The sequence below is a fragment of the Brassica napus genome, chromosome A8 (assembly GCF_020379485.1).
Source record: "Brassica napus cultivar Da-Ae chromosome A8, Da-Ae, whole genome shotgun sequence".
Lineage (NCBI taxonomy): Eukaryota > Viridiplantae > Streptophyta > Magnoliopsida > Brassicales > Brassicaceae > Brassica > Brassica napus.
Genome location: NC_063441.1, coordinates 19,407,329 through 19,425,802, shown reverse-complemented (window position 1 = coordinate 19,425,802; position 18,474 = coordinate 19,407,329). Strand labels below are relative to the sequence as shown.

The window sequence follows — 18,474 nt, the reverse complement described above, 5'->3', positions numbered from 1 at the left end:
ACATGTGACTACGTGCATAACAAAGGAATGAATCGAATAATATAATAATTAAAAAGATTTTCTAATGTTTTTTGTTACATTAGGATTCATACGATATATGACTTGATAAAAATTAAAAAAAGAAACAAAAGAAAGAAAAGGCTTAAAAATGTCTTTCTATTAAATGGTTAAAATTTGGTTTAGGCTAAGTTGAAAGGGGTTAAGATTAGGATTAATCAACCAAGTCACTCATATATTAGTTTGAAGATGTCGTAAATGAGCCCGATATCTGATTTCATGCATCAAGGGACTAGATTGCAAAACTCAGTGTGCGATTATGTGAGCTAATGGCTCCTCAGGTGAGTGTTAATGTAATTTGAGGCCATGCCGAGAAGTCTTTTGCATTGTTTTTTTCGGGAAATTTAATCAGTTGTAATTTTTAGAGGAGTGAAGAAGACCGGTTAAAGAAAGTAAACCGGGGAAGTGGAAGAAGACAAGATATCAGGTGGTGGAAAAGACCAATGATGAGAGGAACTGGTGAGAAAAGTAGAGCAGAACAGAAGTCAGTCAGTGACTTAAACATCAGTCGTCTTCATTGGGAAACTCTATCTTTCTATCTTAGCTGTACTTTTACATTTTTCTCGGTACCGTATATTCTCCTTATTGGCTTCTCTTTTCCAATAAATCAAAATATCATGTCCGTTTTACAAAGATAAACTTTCTAACTTTTTCGCACATACTAAAAAAACACATTAAATCACTATAATAAATATCTTACTTTTTACTTTTTTTTAATTTACAATATTTTTTAATCAATAATAATTTAATATAATTAATTAATTTTAAATTTTTTTTACAATTTTTGCATAGAAAACAAATTTTTTTTTCTAAAACATCTTTCTTCTTAAAATAGAGAGAGTATATTTATATACTCTTATTTCTTCCTTGACATATTTTGTCTTACATGAATTTTATATATTTATATATAAAGATATTCATTATTTTTATAGTGAAATATAGAAGAAAATCGCTGGATTTAAGGTATAACCGTATAAGTCAATTCAAAATCAGTTCCTATATAAGTTACCTCCAAGAAATGAAAACAGTATTAGCTGTTATGTTTCCCTTCCCTTCTTTTCTTTTGCCTTTCTATCTTTCAGAATAAGTATTCAATATTTTGAATATTTTCCTTTAAAACAACCAAAGGAGATTGTGATTGGCTTTTTAAATATTTTCTCCTACAAGTGTATCGCTTCTCTATAGTTTTCACCGGGCCAGACAAAACCTCGACGAAGATGAATTACATTCTGAAATTACAAAACAAGAAAACAATAGTACTTTGTAAAAAAGAACTCTGATATTCATATTATAAGCCGGTAGTTTCTTTAACCTGTAATAGTAATATTTCTTAGCTAATTAATAAGGACTAATTAAGTAACAATTTTAATCAACTAAGGACTGGTCTGATCTCTCGAACTGTCATACCAACAAAACAAGACTTCATACACTTTCCCCTCGGCGATCCTCCTCCTCCCACCATCCCTCCGCTTTCCACCACCGTCTCCTCAGCCGCCGCCACCTCCAGTATAGTCTTCCTATATCCATCTTTAATACCACCATGCACATTGCACTTATCCTCATCATAGTTATGGATAACACCATCATCATCATCAGATGCCGTAATAATAACACTCTTATCAACATTATCCGCCAGATCATCCAAGTCATCACCCACCTCGTGATGATGATCATCAACATCATCATCATCATCATCACACTCATGCTCATCATAATCATCATTATGATCATCTTCGTCAGATTGGTAATGAGAGGGCTCTTGGGGAAGGTCCAATACGTCGTCGTCTAGTGGAACAAGGTCGAGAGTGAGACGGCCATTGGCTCTATGCGCACGAAAATACTCGTGATGACGAACCTTCTCTTCTCTCAGAATAAGCCTCCCGTCGCTCGTCACCACACGCTTCAGAACCCACGGCATGTGGGGAAGGAGATTCTCCGTCTGAGCAAGCAAAGGTATCGGTGGAGGAAATTCACGCGCCGCCGCAGCTCTAGCTTCTCTTTCCTCTCTCCTCCTTCCTCCGTAACGATAGCGGTTCGAAGGCTTGGTGGGGGCAGAGACGACGTCGTTTTCTTCGAGGATGTCGAAGCAGCTCTCCGTTCCTATGTAGTCTCCAAAGGCGGAGGAAGAAGATGATGACGTTCGGGAAAGCATGGATGACGTCACAAAATGTGAGGTTTGATCAGAAGAAGAAGAACCCATGGAGGATGATGACTTGGAGGAGGAAGAAGAGGCTCTCTCCATATTTCTAGATTTTAAATAAATTAAATACAAAACCCAGAAAAAATGATTTTTGGTGGGTTTTGTTTTTATTTTATTTTGTTTTAATGAGATGTTAGAGTTGCATGGAGAGAATTTAAATAGGGAGACAGCTAAGTGAAGGTGATGGCGTCATGGAAGGGATGGTCTCTGAGATATTACTGAGAATCTGTGACATTTAATGTCTTTTTCCTGTGAAAAGGAAAAAAAAGGAAATGTATATTAGACCAAAATAGACCCAAGTAAAACTTTTTTACTAAAATGTAATCATTACCAAACAAAATAATATATATATATATATATATATATACACATATAAACTATTGACTAAGATATAAAAACTTCTACAACTTCTTAGAAATTCGATATTTCCCTTACACATTTGTTTTATCCAATAAATATAAATAATTGTATCTATATTAATTCACTAACTGGGATCCTCAAATTTCTTTTTAAACAACCATAATTCAAAAAAAATTCTCAAAATAGGATTAATTTTGCATAGATAACTTGAATATATAATCGTACGTTTACAGCTGTAGTTTTTTTTTTTTTTTTTGTTTTTTGAAGAACTTTTACAGCTGTAGTTAAAAACCTTCATCCCAAAGTTTTATATAAAAGTATTTAACCAATAATTAGTTAGATACAAAGATGATGCAGAAATTCAGGTCTTTCCAACTACACAAAGAAAGAGGAAAAAATGATAAAAATGGCTTAGAAATAAATGTAGGAATTAGGATGAGTTAAAACAGTATATAATCACTAAGAAGATGTGTTCAAAAGATAATTACTAAGAAGAAGCTATGAGCCTATGATCTTCAAAACGTCTACGCATGAAGAACTGGTTTCAGATACTAATAAACGGTATAAAAAAAGAGGAAGGGAGACTAAAAACAGCTAAAATCTGTTGCCAAAGTTTTATAAACGTTATGATAAAAACAAAATAGCTACACGTTTTTTATTTTCACCTCATTAAGCTTCAATATTGTTTTCGTTTTTTTTTTAACTTTCTCTATCATTTTACCAGATTCTGTCTATTCTTGAACGCAAAAAGCAACAAAGATGCACGAAATAAACAAGGTTGACTGATAAGATTTGATAATTAATTATTTGAATTATACAAAAAAAGGCATTGGTCAAATCGAACAAGCTACATGCACCTTTTAACAACATAGCCGACTTCCACGAAAAAGTTCCAAGAATTTGTTTAATCTGCATCTATCTTTCCAAACCACATTTTAATCCAAACTCAAAAGAAAAAAAAACTAGAATAATCACGAACATTCTCATGTCGCACCTAGGAATTAACGTTTATAAATAAACGAAGGGATGAGAATAATATCAAACCCTAATCAAGTAATCATATGAATCGTCGTGCATCATCAATCAAATAGAATAGTTATCAAACACGAAACAGATTGAATGTGAATATTAAAATGAAAAGAACGACAAAGGAGATATAATAATTGAATCTAGTAATTAATTTACCTGTAGACATGGATAAGCAAATGAATTTTCTTCTGGTGAAGTTGAAGGATGAACGTTACGCGAACTTTTGTTCTCTTAGACACGCACTCACAACGAAGCAGAAGAGGATTTAATTTATCGAAACGGAATCGATAAGATATACTATATGGATTAACACGAATATTTAATCTTATGGGATTAGGGAAAGATAATCAAGAAATATTAATTAGTAGAATTTTAAAAAGGAAAAAAAGCTTAAAATTAGGCGTACGCGGAGGAATTAATTAGGATGTTTAACCAAGTCGGGCCGTTTCTCTCTCGCCTGCTGTAAATCCTTAACCTTTCCTAATTTGTGGGGTTATGGATAGCTTTTAACTATCTTGCAGCGCGTCCATGGTAACAAAATATTTTGGAATTTATCATTCACTATTTTCTCATTCAACGGATAATGACTTAGCCACAATGACATAACTTAGCAAATAAATAAGGGTTGTTATTGTAAATCAACTCAATTAAAGTTGCAATTCTGTAGAATTGTATATTTACGAAGGGCTATCTAATCACTTATTTAAAGTTAATTATTTATATTTTATGATACCTAGCTATGGTTATAAATTTGATAGCATTTATAAAATTCATGTCTACAGATACTAAGTTTTTAGTTAAATTTTGGACTTGTTATTTATAAAATCTATTGGAGTTCATACTAAAAAGTTCAATATGTGAAATTATGAATATGCAAAGAATAGTATGACTCTTACACAACACCAAATTTGTGAGCTCCGAGGCGCGATTAAAATAGGGACAAAAAAAATCCAACAAAAAGTTTTAAGAAAATTAGAGTTATATCACTTTTACTGATTATGACCAGGGAGATCACCTGAAACGAGATAAAGTTCTAATATCAGCATTATGTACCATTGTAATATTTCATTGTTGTTACTAAGTATGCATGTAAATTTTAGATTTGTAGAAGTCGGTGAAGAAACATATAAATTTGAAGTCAAGTGTATAATGTATTCAATAGTTTACTTACCAGGATCGACTCACAGAGGTGCTTGCCACAAGCTGTACCGAGGTCAACGTTATCTGCAAGGGAAACGTTTTAAAGATTTTCGAGAATAAAGTCAAATGGATGAGATGAGCTCCAAGATATTTTTCTTGTTAGATAATACTAGAAGGCTTCTTGTGAATAGAATAATATTTTTTGCTTTGATGATTCCCAAAGCAGCTTATCATTAGTCAGACGCGAATAAATACTATAGAACATAAAAACAAAAGAATTGATGGTCATCATCAAACTTGCCATTTTGGAACATAGACGAGTGATATTAATCAACTGAAATGATGATACTCAAAATTGCTAAGAGGAGAAAATATCGAGCTTGGCTTGTGGGGCTTTCCCCTAGATTCGATTCATTAGATTCAATAAACAAATCAAGCAAAAATATCAAGTGATAACTAAGACTTTTCGAAGTCACTAGTTCAACTCTATTCGAAAAGAGTGATTTAGGTCTTGATTCTTGAATATATTAGGGACTGACCCTAGACATAAGAAGAAATTATAGAACAAAGGTCTAAAATTTCTAAAAGGTTTATAAAAGAAACACGAGAAAAGGCATATCATGGTCAGAAAGCAATCAACTTCTAATGCTTTAAAAGAATGTAGTACTTACTAGAATAAATACTAGGAATATTACTTGCGATTTGGAAAATGTTTATCAATCCATACACACAAATAATAATATCGGCTTCAAGATTTTCATTGCACTTCTGCACGATGCATAAATGTTCTACAAGCTTACTTCCAATAGAGCAATGTGAGATTATTGAAAATCAGGCCTAAAACCAATTACTATATTGACTGTCGGAAAGGAACTATGTTGCAGACTCTTCTAAGATTATCGATCACCTTAATCTAATCCTCAACTTTCTATGTTAACGAAGGACTGCTATTTGAGCGAGAGAGTTTTTACCTGAAACTAGCTAGACTTCATTCTATAGTGTTTAGTGGGCTCTTTATCGACCCATCATTGATTTCTTATTGGTCTGGCCCTTTCTTCCTTCCATTGAAGGGTGTAATTTCTTGTTTTTGTTTACTCACATGTGTCGAGAAACTAGAGTATCAAAAATTATTGTGCCAACAAAAAAAAATTCAATACCATGTAGGCATGTACACAATTCCGGAGGATTACTTCAAATCTTAGTATTACCAGTAATACTCTATAGTACATGCATTTATATTTCTACAATCGCGGATATGCACTATCGAATGTGAATTAAGATAGTGTGAATGTCTAATATGGAGTGCTGGTCTTGAACTATATTTTTCTATCATATTGACTTCAAACATGAAAATTTTCTTACAACCTAATATAGATAACAAAACGTTTCTTACAACCAAATAATATTCCAAATTTGTGACTTACCAAATCATTAACAAAAGAAAATAACTGTTAGTACAAAACCAAAGATTTAATATTTCTATATTAGTCTAATAAGGTTTTGTACTAACAGTTATTTTCTTTTGTTAATGATTTGGTAAGTCAAAAATTTGGAATAGTATTTGGTTGTAAGAAACGTTTTTTTTATCTATATTAGGTTGTAAGAAACTTTTCATGTTTGAAGTCAATATAATGAAAAATATAGCTCAAGACCGGCACTCCATATCACACTACCTTATTTCACATTCGATAGTGCATATCCGCGAGAATATCAGGTTTTGTACCAAAACGTTTACTACAACCAAATACTATTCCAAATTTTGACTTACATTTGGTTTTGTACCAAGGTTTGGTACAAACTATAAACTTCAAGAAGAGAAACCTGAGAAGATCTACAAACACGTGGTGAGAATGACAAAATCGTATGGAACACGTGGGAGTGGGAACAAAAGAATCATCAGAATCCAGAATTGAAACGTGTCCTTGGTTTACACGTGAACAATATGGTATTTGTCTTTTGACTTTTTTTAGATGGGATGTACGGTCTTATGTGTACTTCCTACTCAGTCAAGAACCTAAAGGATGTGTACTTCCTCCTCGGTCAAGAATCTAAAAGATGTATACTTCCTCCTCGGTCAAGAATCTAAAGGATGTGTACTTCCTCGTGTCTTCATAATTTGAAAGAAGATTCACACGAATTTAAAATAAACTAAATATATAATTGTTTATGCCATGCTAACAGGCGACAGCTGTTATTATTTATAATTACGGTTTCAAGGTCTTTTAAAATAAAATGAGCTTGTATTTTGTTTTTGTGTGGATAATTAATTAGTACGCGCACTGAAAGTTCTTTTTTTATTATTGTTACTAGATCCTTTCTCCGCGCTACGCGCGGATAATATATTTAAATTTGTTACATTTATCATTTTTATTTGTATATAAATTTTTGTATAATAAATTATATATAACTAATTTTTAAATTTGATTTTTTTATATTTTTAGTTTAAAGTAAGTATTTCTATTATATATAACACAATTAACTAATAAAATATTAAGAATCAAGTCCGAGATTTTAGAGTTATGTAAAAAATATAATTATGTATAGAATATAAATTATCTTAGTTAAAAGATCGGAATCTCATCTCGAATAAATTCAAGAAAAGAAAAAGTACTCCAATAACCTACTTAAAATATAAAACCCCCTTTTCAAAAAAAAAACATACTTAATAATATTTTTACGTGTAATAGTTGAAAACTGATAATTGAATATCAATCTAGAATATTATTTTAATAGATCTAATGGTAAAATATTAATTGTAATAAAAAATTTTTGAATTTTGTAATATTACATAAATTAAAAGTCTTTAAGATCTAAAATCTATTTTATTAACATAATATATTTTTATTCATTTATTATTTTGACGTTACAAAATATTGATTTAGTTTTATTTGTATATTAATTTTTTAATAATTTATTTTCTTTTTAAGTAATTTTAAAATTATCAAGAATATAATATATTTAAAATTATTTATTTAAATATATTCAAATATGATGTCTCATTTTTATGTGTGTTTGCGTTGAGCATATTTAATTTGTAGTTTGTATATTTAATAACACTTTGTTGTGTGCCGTTCTATGGTTTTAATAAATGTGTTGTCATTTTATTTTTATTACACTAACATGATTTCTTAGTGATCAGTGATAATGTATTTTTAACGTTATGTATTAAATTTTATCGTATATTTTATAACTCTTCATGCTGACACTTTTTTTAGAATCATTTTAATTAGATAATAGATTTAAAGATGTAAATAAAACTGTGTATGTTGTAAATTAAGACTTTTTAGTGTAACTGAGCACTATCAATTATGGAAATTATATTACGATTTTACTAAATCTTTCTTTCTGTGTATATTTTTTTGTTTTATTTTGTATTTTTACAATTTTATTGCCTTATTCTTTAGTTACAAAGAATTGCTATTTCCAATTTTTGTTTCATATACCTTAAAAGTCTTCGGTTGATTTTTATTTGTTTTCTTTCTCCAATTACAATGTACAGTACGCCGTTTCTTTTTTTGGAGCAAACTACTAATATCATAAGATATAAAAACTTAAACTCCAAGAATAGAGTGAGTATTTGTGCTAGAGAAAACTTATTTAGCCACTAATATGGTGAGATATTATAATATTAGAAAGTATGGACATAATTAAGTTGTGATAACTGGAAATACATCTTTACGTCTTCCTTACATCATCCTTAATTGGTTTACGGTTCGACAATTTCTAATATACTGAGGGTAACATAATATTAGATGTTGATTATCTCATTCCAATTAGGAATGCACAGAATGAGAGAAATTCAAAGTGATAACATTTTACAATTTTGTCCTCATATCTATATAGAATTAGTTTATAGATTACTCTATTTGTTTCAAAATGTAATCAGTTAATTAGAATCTGTAATATTTAAAAGTTATTACTTTAGAAAACTGTCATTTAATATATTAATTTAATCAATTACACAGTAATTTACATAATTTAATTGGCCACATAATATCCAATAATTATAAAGTTACATTGAAATATAAAAACAATTTATATAGTGAAACAAAAAAGACTTTCAAATCATTATATTATAAAGCAAAAGAAATATTCAAATTATATTGAAACATTAGAATAGTAAGAATCAGAAAAGCTGAAATTTCAACGTCGATCATTTACGTCGATCATGTCTTAGACTATCTCCAATGTATTCATCTATTTTTTCTCTAAAAATGAGGGGCAAAGAGATTGATCAGAGGGATTATATTTTTAGTCGAGCCTTCTGAGATGATTGAAATTTATATTTATGCCAAAGTTTAAGATACAATGGAAATATGATTTTTATCTGAATACCATCCGTTAACCAGTTTCATGTAAATAAAAAATATAATTATATTTTCCATATATTTGAAATTTCATCATCTATTATTCCTTTTTATTGATTGTTGGGACTTGTAACCAAATAAGTTTCTCGTCTTATTATAATTTAATAATCTATTTTTTTTAATCAAAAAATTTAATAATCTAGAAGGAATGTTTTTCTGTCGCCTAATCTATATAATGAATGTTGATATAGTTTGAGTATAGATGCTTGTTTTGTGTATATCTGGAGCTAAAACCCACTGTGTATACCTGTTTATGAACTTCCAAATCCATAAATAATGAATTTTGAGAAGGTTTATAATCAGCTCAGTTAAAATGAATAAAATTCAAGTACGTTTTCAAATTACTAAAAGGAACAAAATTATTTGTACAACTAACAAAAAAATTTAAGATGATTTATTGGTAATGCAATGTGTTAGAACTTTTTTTAGGGAATTAAGAAGCTATGAGCTTTTAGCTCATCATGTTTTAGATAAGAAAGCATTTAAAAGTAGCTATTTTTATGGCATTCGAACTCGTGATCTTGATAGATGCTCTCTTCTATAATGTTAGTTAGTAAGCGAGATTTGGTTTTAAGTCGACCATCGTCTTGATGCAACCAATACCACCTAAGAACAGCCTAGCGCCAAGGTTAGGCTCTCTAATCTTCTGCTGCAAAGCTTCATGGTAATCCTTAGCCAACAAGCTACCAGCATTGCTCAGCACAGCAATCACAGAGCTAATGTTCGAAGTCGAAATGGCTCTCCTCAGACAGCTCTGCAACACGTAGAACACATCGTCCACCATTGATGTGGTAAGGCTGTCCGGTACATGCTCATCAATCCTTATGGCTTTCCTCACATTCTCAACCATAAAGAACCCTTCTAGTATCACATAGAATCCCGTCACGTCCTGAATCACTTTGCTAAAGCTACCATTTCTAAACGCTTTCGTAGCTTTTGGTAACAACTCAGCATCAACTGACGTCAAAGACTTGATCTTTGACACCATGAACTCTGTGTAATCCTCACCTAACTGCATCAGAGAGAGTATCTCCTCCACATAGAGCTCTACTTCTCTCGGGTCTGGTCCTTCAGAAGCACCACCAGCAAGCAGATTCAAATTTGGAGAGTTGTTGATATCAGAAGCCAACCTAGCTCGCTTCCTAAACTCCATATACTTCTTCAAGATCAACGAGCCTCTAGAATCACATTCCTCTTGCAATTCACATATCGCATAAACAACACCGTCTTCTCCGCATAGACCTCTCAAGATCTCATCGTTCTCTTCAATAGCCATGAACTGAATTAGTGAATTTCATATATATCTGAACATTGTCATCAATGTCTTTCCGGGACCTTTTGCTCTGCATCTTCCAGCTCTCCATCGAGCTTCCGAAAACTGCAAGATCCAAAAACATGTAACGACCATCAAAACAGCTTGAGAGCTACAAAGCAGAAACCAGTAAAAGATTCAACAACTAAAAATATTCAAAAGCTAAAAAAATTTAGTTACCTGCTCTCATCCTTTTAGAAGAGTAATTTTTCATAGAGAGAAGTCAATATACAGAGGTATATCTTCAAGGCTTCAAGCACCAGTCAGAAACCAATTTACATGTCCAAGAGGAACATTTTTATCAATTAGATTCACACAAAAAGAAACAGAGAACAAAAACGAAGAGAAGAAAATATAAGATAACATCGTAGTTATAAAGCAATCGGTTGAACTATCAGTTAATACACAGAATGAAAAATCTTTCGCAGTCATACAAAGAAGAAAAGAGAAAAAAATAAAATAAAGCTTTGATCTTTTTTCAGCAGTCAGTAGCGGAGGTGACTACCATTAGTTGTTTCTATTTTGATCTTAGTAATAAAGTATAGTGAAATCATTAGTTACCTGCTCGTTGGAGTCTGAGATGAGCGTGGGAAGATCTCCAGTTGAGACGACCTCTTCCTTTTTATCATTGAACATAGCGGCTCGGCGGAGGAGTCAACGGATTTGCCGTTTGGTTTCTTCGACTTAGGATCGCCGGAGACTTCTGAGGAGACAACGTCTTTTCCGTTTGGTTTATTCGCGGTAAGATCGTTTTGGAATTTTCTGCTGGAATTCATCGTTTGAGTGTTTTTTTTTTCTGTAACAATTCTGTGAAAAGAAGAGACTTATAAAGAGAGGTAGAGAGGATAAGGCGAAAGGAATCCATTAATGTGAAACTCAGAGGATTCATTGCTCACTAATGAATACGGTGTCGATTGATTGATCCGTTGAGGAAGGGGAAACGGCGAAGGGAGGAGTTGTCGAAGAGATTCATTTAGGGTTTCCAAAGAGCGAAGAGAAGAGAGACGTCAAAGATTCACGACGTTATCCGACTTTATCGGACCAGGGCTTTTGATCAACATGTTTCTTTGTTTTTCAGGGTTAAAAAAAATACAGCCCAAGACCGGTCCCATTCGGTTTGACGTGGAAAAACTAAGCAACCTCATTGGTTGATTTTAATGGTCGACGTGGACACTCTCTTTACTCTTCATATTCGACTTTTAGTAGTGTTAGATTAACGTTCGATTAAAAATAAAATAAAATGATAGGATAAACATAGGAAAATATGTTTTGAGCGAAAACAAAAATGTGTCGAAATTTTAGGATACTTTTTAAAATATAAAATATTTAGGGGGGGTATCTGGTATTTTTATTGTCAAAAACTGGTATACAATTACGACGATTAGTTTTTTTTTACCATCGTCTCAAATCAAATAAGAAAAAGTATTTGGGGGTAGAAGCATAAAAATAAAATTGTGTACATAAAATAAATAATACATATATGGACTCATGTTTCTGACATTATTGGCTACTGAGCTGTGGAACTCTTGTTTCATAGTCGTCGACCATTTCAAGCTTAGCTTGTTGTGGTGCCTCCATAGTCGTCACTGCCGGGATTTCACTTTGCTGACCTGGTATCATTTCCTCTATACTGGGTCCTACACTTCCATGCTGGCATTGGCCAAAATGTTTATGATGCTAATATTCATCTTTTGCTTAGTGTAAACAATTACTTCTCTTCAAATAAATTAAAAAAACCTGGTTCATAGAAGGGAACAAGGCCGATGATGAATACGCCTGGGCCCACTCAGAGAACATGTCACCATTGTGATTCGTTACGTGACATTCACTCATGTTGTTTTGGTTCGAACTTGAGCTACTACCTTGCAACAATGGTTCGTACATAGCCGATGACAATTCTCTGTCAAATTATAATTAATTTAATAAAAAAGTGTATCACTTTTATGAAGAAAATGTGCAAAAATATGCATGTTATGATGTTTTGATTCGAAAGAAAATAAATATTTGAGGAAGCTTAGAAAACTATTAATTAGTACCTGAGTTGGTTAGAATGAGCCGATGCATCAAATAAATTGACTTGATTGTGTCCATTTTCAGGCAACCAACCTTCGAGGGCGCCGTTTGCAAAAGGACCTGCAATGCCTTGTTGCATAGTGGATGCTTCGTATGAAGATAAATGGCTGCTTACGAGATGCTCTCGTCGTTGGACAACATGTGTTAACGTGTCGAGAAGTTGCTTCTCACAAACTTCATAATCCTCCATGCTAGTGAATCTTACTGGATCCGGTTCGTATCTCCTGCCCATATATATTATGTTACACTAAGGTATCCTAATATTGAATAATTAACATCTTATAAAATTATCGCATATACATATGACATGTTATTGTTTTCAAAAAAGACCTTAGTTCTTCCTCTGCCATTTGGAGTTGTTGTTGTAATCTACACACTTCTTGCTCAAGTTCCTACATTTTCCAGTGACTCAATTAAACTCATTAGTGACAAATATATTAAAACATATTATAGTTATCGATGGAGAACATGAAGATTAATCACCTCGACATCGGACTTGATAGCTGCAGGGCTTTATTCAAATTGGTATATGGAAGAAAAAAACAGTGTATAGTTAGATTAGAAAAGCAGAATGTGTATGTTGGTGAACAATAGAAAATATCAAATGGGAATTATAAAGACAAATAAGAAGGAAGTTTTCGGACTTGGTGAGTTGAAGAGCGATGTCATTTTCAGTCTTGAGCTGCTGCAAAATCCTTAATAGATACTGTCAAGTAATAACATTATCATTATTATTAGAGAAATACAAATCTATCAGAAAACAAAAGTGATTCAATAGGATCAGTGGAACCTCTTTGCTTTGGATGTCCCTGCGTATATAAAAAGGTAAAAGATATGCAATAATTAATTTTTCTTATTAATTGTTAGACCCAAATGATTATGTAATGTAATTAAGAAAAAAATGATACTTACGGGCGTCTATCCTGGTCAGGAAAGACTAGAGCACTGAAAAAAAGTAAAGAAAAACAGAAGTCAAAAGTTACGAACAATCTTGAAAAGTGATTGAAAGGAAGCTAGTGTGGGGTGTTAGCTTACTTCTCTCTTTCTTGGTTAGAGAGATTAATAAACCTTGTGAAAACATCTTCGATCCTGAAGAGATAAATTAAGAATTTTATAATCATATGGTCACACTGCATATATGTACGTAGTATACATCTATCATTTTACGTAACCAAACCCAAGAAAGCTAATGTTAATGGACCAAAATGTTTAAATGATATTAATAACCTAGTTTTGCCGGAAAAGAGGCTAAGACGATCGGAAGGAGAGAACATGATAAGAGCAATGTCGATGTCGCAGAGAATCGACAATTCATAAGCTTTCTTAATCAAACCATTTCTACGTTTTGAGAAGGTTACTTGACGATTCGTTGTGTTCTCAATTCTTTTGATCTCCAGTTTCACCCGACCCATATTGACGTAGCAAGAAGAGGTTTCTCTTCATACAAATGGGAATTTGATGAAATGCTGATCAAGTAATCTCCAAAAGAGAAAAAAAAAAAGAAATATGTTGAAAGAGGAGAGTGTTAATATAGGGAAGGTGGAAGAAGGTGCATATGTTTAGGCATTTTAGGAGGAACTAAAAATAGAATGGTTGACTAAGTTCTTTTCTCTCTCTTGCCTTTGTTTTGTTGTAAATCCTTAAGCCTTTCACTTTTTGGTTGGAGATCTCTAGAGCCTACATTAAAACTTATGAGGCTTGAAACAATTAGAATTTAAAGACCAGATGATTTATACATATATATTTTTTATTTTATTATAGACTTCAGGTTTAGGTCTTTTTGTATCTAAAGAGGTTCAGTTTCTGATCTTGACATCTACTTTGTCCTCCATGTTGTAATATTTGTTATAAATACAAAAATGAGTACACAATGAGTCAGTCTCATCTCAGGTCACACAAAGACAAAATCTTCCAACTCAAATCAGTTAATCGCAATGAATGAACAAAAAAAATCCCACAAAAAGAGAGGTTCATCATAACATATTTGCCCTTGTTCTTTATTGTACCAAAAGAGTCCTTCATTCATATGTGCATATTCTCAAGAAAGTCAGACAACCTATACAAGACATAACACAGCAGAGTTAAAATTTAAAAGTGACTGAAACAAGAAACTAACTTGAGTGGTTGGAAGGCACCAACAATACCTTATATCTTTAGCTATCACAGTCTGCCCATCTTCTGCATCCAGATGCCTTAGAACCACTTCCTCCAACCGACCATCATGAAACGCATGCTGCAGAATCACACACACACCTTCTGAGTTTTAGAAGTACATCCATATAATATCAACACACCATCATCAAATATTACATTCCAATGGCAAAAATATTCATATAAACAACAAAGGCTAGTACCATCTACCATATCAATAACCATAATGACCTAAGAGGCTAGGACTCTCACTTTGATAGTAACTTTAAATACGTTAATAGCTATCCTCATTGGAATCATCATCATCGGAGTCCATATCCAAGTTCATGAGTAACATCATCATGTCCGTTGAAGTCAGTTCATTATCATCATCATCCGAATCTTCAAATCCAAAAGGACCATACCCTCCTTCTGACATTATGTTCCCCATCATATTAAAAAACGCATTAATCTCTGAGAAGTTAGATCCAGAGGTGGGCCTTGGACGCCTTGGAGGTGGCCTGTGGTGTCTCCATGCATATGACCCTGGCTTCACAGTGTGCTGTGAACACAATAACATCCAATAAAAGGACTAATCAAACTTCCTAAAAGACTTTAACTTGGTTGGCAAAAATTCTACAAACCCAAACAAGTTATGTATAATCCTAAAGTTTCAAGAGGCCATTGATTATAGTGTGACTCAAACAGATAACCACAAAATGTTTGTGAATGTGACCACTCTTCAAAGATAATAAGACACAAAACTGATTCAATATAGCAATCACATAATACCAGAAAAAATTAACAGCAATCATGATTAGAGATAGTACCTTGTAGAAGCAACTTGTTCCAAACGGACAGTTCCCATCTCCAAAATTGAAGTGCTTACAATCAATTGACCTGTTAGACAAATAAAAGGAGGAATTTCAATTTTACCACAAAATTGATACCACTTTTCAAATTTACAATAACCATTTTCATAAATACCTTAATTTTTTTATAAAAATTAATTTAACTCTCCTGAATCATTTATAAATGTTTAAGAATAATTTATAAAACATTTGTGTAAGTTTATAAACCCTAAACCCCACCTTCTAAATGCTAAACCATAAACAATAATCACGAAACATTAAACCCCAATGCTATGGTATTTTTCATTAGATGAATTTTCGAAAAATAGTGTCCAACTTAGGATATTATTTTAATCAATTTCTCCAAAAAAAATTATTGCATTCACATAAACGAATTAAAATGACATATATAAGCATGCATATGTTTCTTCTAGTGAACTTAGAAACGTTTCATGAAGCATGTAATGTGATGGTACCTGAGCTTGTCCCTGTAGTTATCCACAATTTCCTTTTTCTCATCAGGATCTGAGAACCAGATGACACTAGGAACAACAAAGTATGACAGCTTGCGGCATATGGGGCAAGCCCTCAGCGTGCTGTTGACATCCATACCAGTAGAAGGAGAGCTGCTACGCCAGTTCCTGATGCACCCTATGCAGAAAGCGTGATCACACTCAGTGAGTATCCCGAACTTCCGTTCGGAAGGAGTCGGCTTAGAGAGCACACGCTCCAAACAGACGCAGCACTCCACGTCCTGGCTAAGCTTCAACGCTTCGAGCTGCTTGTGCTTCTTCTCGCACGATCTCTTGTGCTCCTCTCTCTCCTCTGGTCTGAAGGGATGCAAGCAATGTTTCTGACACGTTGGGCAGAGGTCTCCGTGGATGTGGGGGCATTGGTCGCCGCGTGGGCAGTCGCCAGCTGCGGCGTATGAGCAGATGGGTTGGTCTTCTGGTTTGGTTGTGTCAGTGTTGTTGACCTCATCGTCTAAGGAAGCCAAAGTCCACGCTGGTGATGAGCTTAAATCTCTTTGGGAAACAAAGGGAGAAGATAGGTAGGTGGAAGAGGAAGCAGGAGATGGGTGAGGAGGGCGAGAAGGTTTGACATGTTCGTACCTGCATCTGCTTCCGTAAGAGCAGTTGCCTCTTTGGTAGAAGGTGCAAATCTTGGATACAAAAGAAAGCTCAAGTTAATGAATGAATGAACGATGGTTCATCTTATATACATTAGAGAGATTACATTGTTTGAAGGATCCTTCCAGTCATGTGAGAACTCACAGTTGTCTCCTTTTAAGCAAGCACCGTGAGCAAAGAACTTGCAAAGGATTCTAAAAGAGACACAAAACAAAACAAAAAACAAAAGGAGTGAGAAAGCATACATAGAGATGAATCCATGGATAGGATCATTCAAAAATCATTACTTTTTTTTAATCAAATTGCAAGTAAGAAACAAAACAAGTCTATATATCGTGGAGTTTGAGCATAGGCGTTAAGAAGCAAGAGAAGAGACACGTCTAAATAGGTAAAGGAAGCACCTTTTCGACATCGGGACGATCGGGAATCGAGAAAAGAGCAAAACTTTTGAATCGGAGGAGTGAGACAGCGTCACTGGGTAGCTGAGATCCGTTTTGCTCTGGCTTTGAGCTTTCGACACGGTGTTAGTCTACAAAAGGTGGCGATTTCGTCGGGGGGCGTAGACAAGGCGGCGTATCGTAAAAGGTGCGTTTCTCAGGATTCTTCTTCTTCTTATTCCAAATTCCGACAAATGAACTGTTAGACGAATCCCGACCGTACACTCTTACTACAACGCCGCGGTCTGATTGTCATTAAACCTATTTATCTTTTATATATAAATAAATGTGGAAGGCCCAATGAGCCCATCTCTAGTTAAGTATTATCCTATATATAACCTAATGGGCCCATCTTGATGAATGATCGAATTGTTGCCAGATTCAAACCGAATGTCTAGCTGTAGAACCTATTTTAACAACTGTTTACAATGTTCAGTATATATACACGTATTTCACTCCTCTATATCTACGTATATATATATATACGCTTTTTTATGCATATTTACAATTTCTTATTATAATCCGTTGGACATTCTCCTGTGGCTGATCAAGAAAGTGTGAAGAATCATGTATACATATAACAAACTTAACTGAACTTACCAATCTTGTTTTTTTTCTTTCTTAATTGTTCCTTAACCATGGTATTATATGAACGAATCCACTATCCCTGGTACCATGAATATACCTGTAAAATTAGTAAAAATTATTTTTTATGCAATGTGACAAGTACTCAGTTTTGTCTTTGGCGAAGAAAGCATGTTATTAAACAAGTATTCGGTTCATCCCTTTTGTTAATTTTAATTAACATTTTACATTTGTCTTTTTGCAATTTTAATAATGTTGAATGTCATCATTTACAAAGCTAAATTTGTTACTTCATGTTCTGTTAATGACTTTTCCCGGTAAAAACTTTACAAATTGATATTAGCTGTGCTGTTCATTGAATCTCTATAGATTTATATATTCAATAAGCTATTGTAATGATTAAAATCTTCTTACTCTATTAGTTTAGTCGTTCTCAAGCGTGGGTTGTACCTGAAATAAAAAAGGGTATAATTCATACCATCCACTTTCTTTAGATTACTAGTATTGCATTTTAAAATGTTAGGGTTGTTATCATTTGTTATTATAATTTGTACTAGATGAACTAAAATAAATGTATTTCTTTAAATTTTCTGATAGCAAAGGGAATCAGGTATTACAATAGTATCAACAGAATTAATGTAATCATTTTTTAGTAAAGCATATCCCATTTTTAGAGTATAAAACCAATTACAACACTTGAATTCAACAAACCCTTTCATTTAATATTCCGCTTGGAATATTATTCCTGATAGAAAGAATCTTTTATTTCGAATAATTCGTTTATATTAAAACAAAACAAATAG

The 18,474-nt window shown here is 33.1% G+C and overlaps 3 protein-coding genes across 5 annotated transcripts; all 3 read right to left on the bottom strand.

The window, feature by feature from the left end:
- Nucleotides 1–1,282: 1,282 nt before the first annotated feature.
- Nucleotides 1,283–4,809, bottom strand: LOC106425947. The gene is made up of 2 exons (XM_013866659.3): nucleotides 3,803–4,809; nucleotides 1,283–2,506 (listed from the first exon to the last, which is right to left on the bottom strand). The coding sequence occupies exon 2, from the start codon at nucleotides 2,297–2,299 to the stop codon at nucleotides 1,427–1,429; it is 873 nt and encodes a 290-aa protein (XP_013722113.2). The 5' UTR covers nucleotides 2,300–2,506; nucleotides 3,803–4,809; the 3' UTR covers nucleotides 1,283–1,426.
- A 4,658-nt stretch (nucleotides 4,810–9,467) lies between these two features.
- On the bottom strand, nucleotides 9,468–14,159 carry LOC106450911 (agamous-like MADS-box protein AGL104). 2 transcript variants are annotated; one of them, XM_048738045.1, is made up of 12 exons: nucleotides 13,766–14,159; nucleotides 13,574–13,627; nucleotides 13,451–13,483; nucleotides 13,329–13,347; nucleotides 13,183–13,244; nucleotides 13,022–13,049; nucleotides 12,869–12,930; nucleotides 12,502–12,762; nucleotides 12,203–12,365; nucleotides 11,362–12,115; nucleotides 10,646–11,272; nucleotides 9,468–10,531 (listed from the first exon to the last, which is right to left on the bottom strand). In XM_048738045.1, exons 1-10 carry the CDS (start codon nucleotides 13,948–13,950, stop codon nucleotides 11,966–11,968), a joined length of 1,017 nt encoding a protein of 338 aa, XP_048594002.1. In that variant the 5' UTR covers nucleotides 13,951–14,159; the 3' UTR covers nucleotides 9,468–10,531; nucleotides 10,646–11,272; nucleotides 11,362–11,965. The 2 variants fall into 2 exon arrangements, with proteins under 2 accessions (XP_048594002.1, XP_048594001.1); XM_048738044.1 differs by having other exon boundaries at nucleotides 10,646–12,115.
- A 210-nt stretch (nucleotides 14,160–14,369) lies between these two features.
- On the bottom strand, nucleotides 14,370–17,343 carry LOC125577146 (putative RING-type E3 ubiquitin transferase C3H69). 2 transcript variants are annotated; one of them, XR_007315466.1, is made up of 7 exons: nucleotides 17,051–17,342; nucleotides 16,756–16,843; nucleotides 15,996–16,681; nucleotides 15,499–15,568; nucleotides 14,942–15,230; nucleotides 14,683–14,771; nucleotides 14,370–14,594 (listed from the first exon to the last, which is right to left on the bottom strand). XR_007315466.1 is itself a non-coding variant. In XM_048738043.1 (6 exons), the coding sequence occupies exons 1-6, from the start codon at nucleotides 17,059–17,061 to the stop codon at nucleotides 14,561–14,563; spliced, it is 978 nt and encodes a 325-aa protein (XP_048594000.1). In that variant the 5' UTR covers nucleotides 17,062–17,343; the 3' UTR covers nucleotides 14,370–14,560. The 2 variants fall into 2 exon arrangements, 1 of the variants encoding a protein (XP_048594000.1); XM_048738043.1 differs by lacking the exon at nucleotides 14,942–15,230 and having other exon boundaries at nucleotides 17,051–17,343.
- Nucleotides 17,344–18,474: the final 1,131 nt, after the last annotated feature.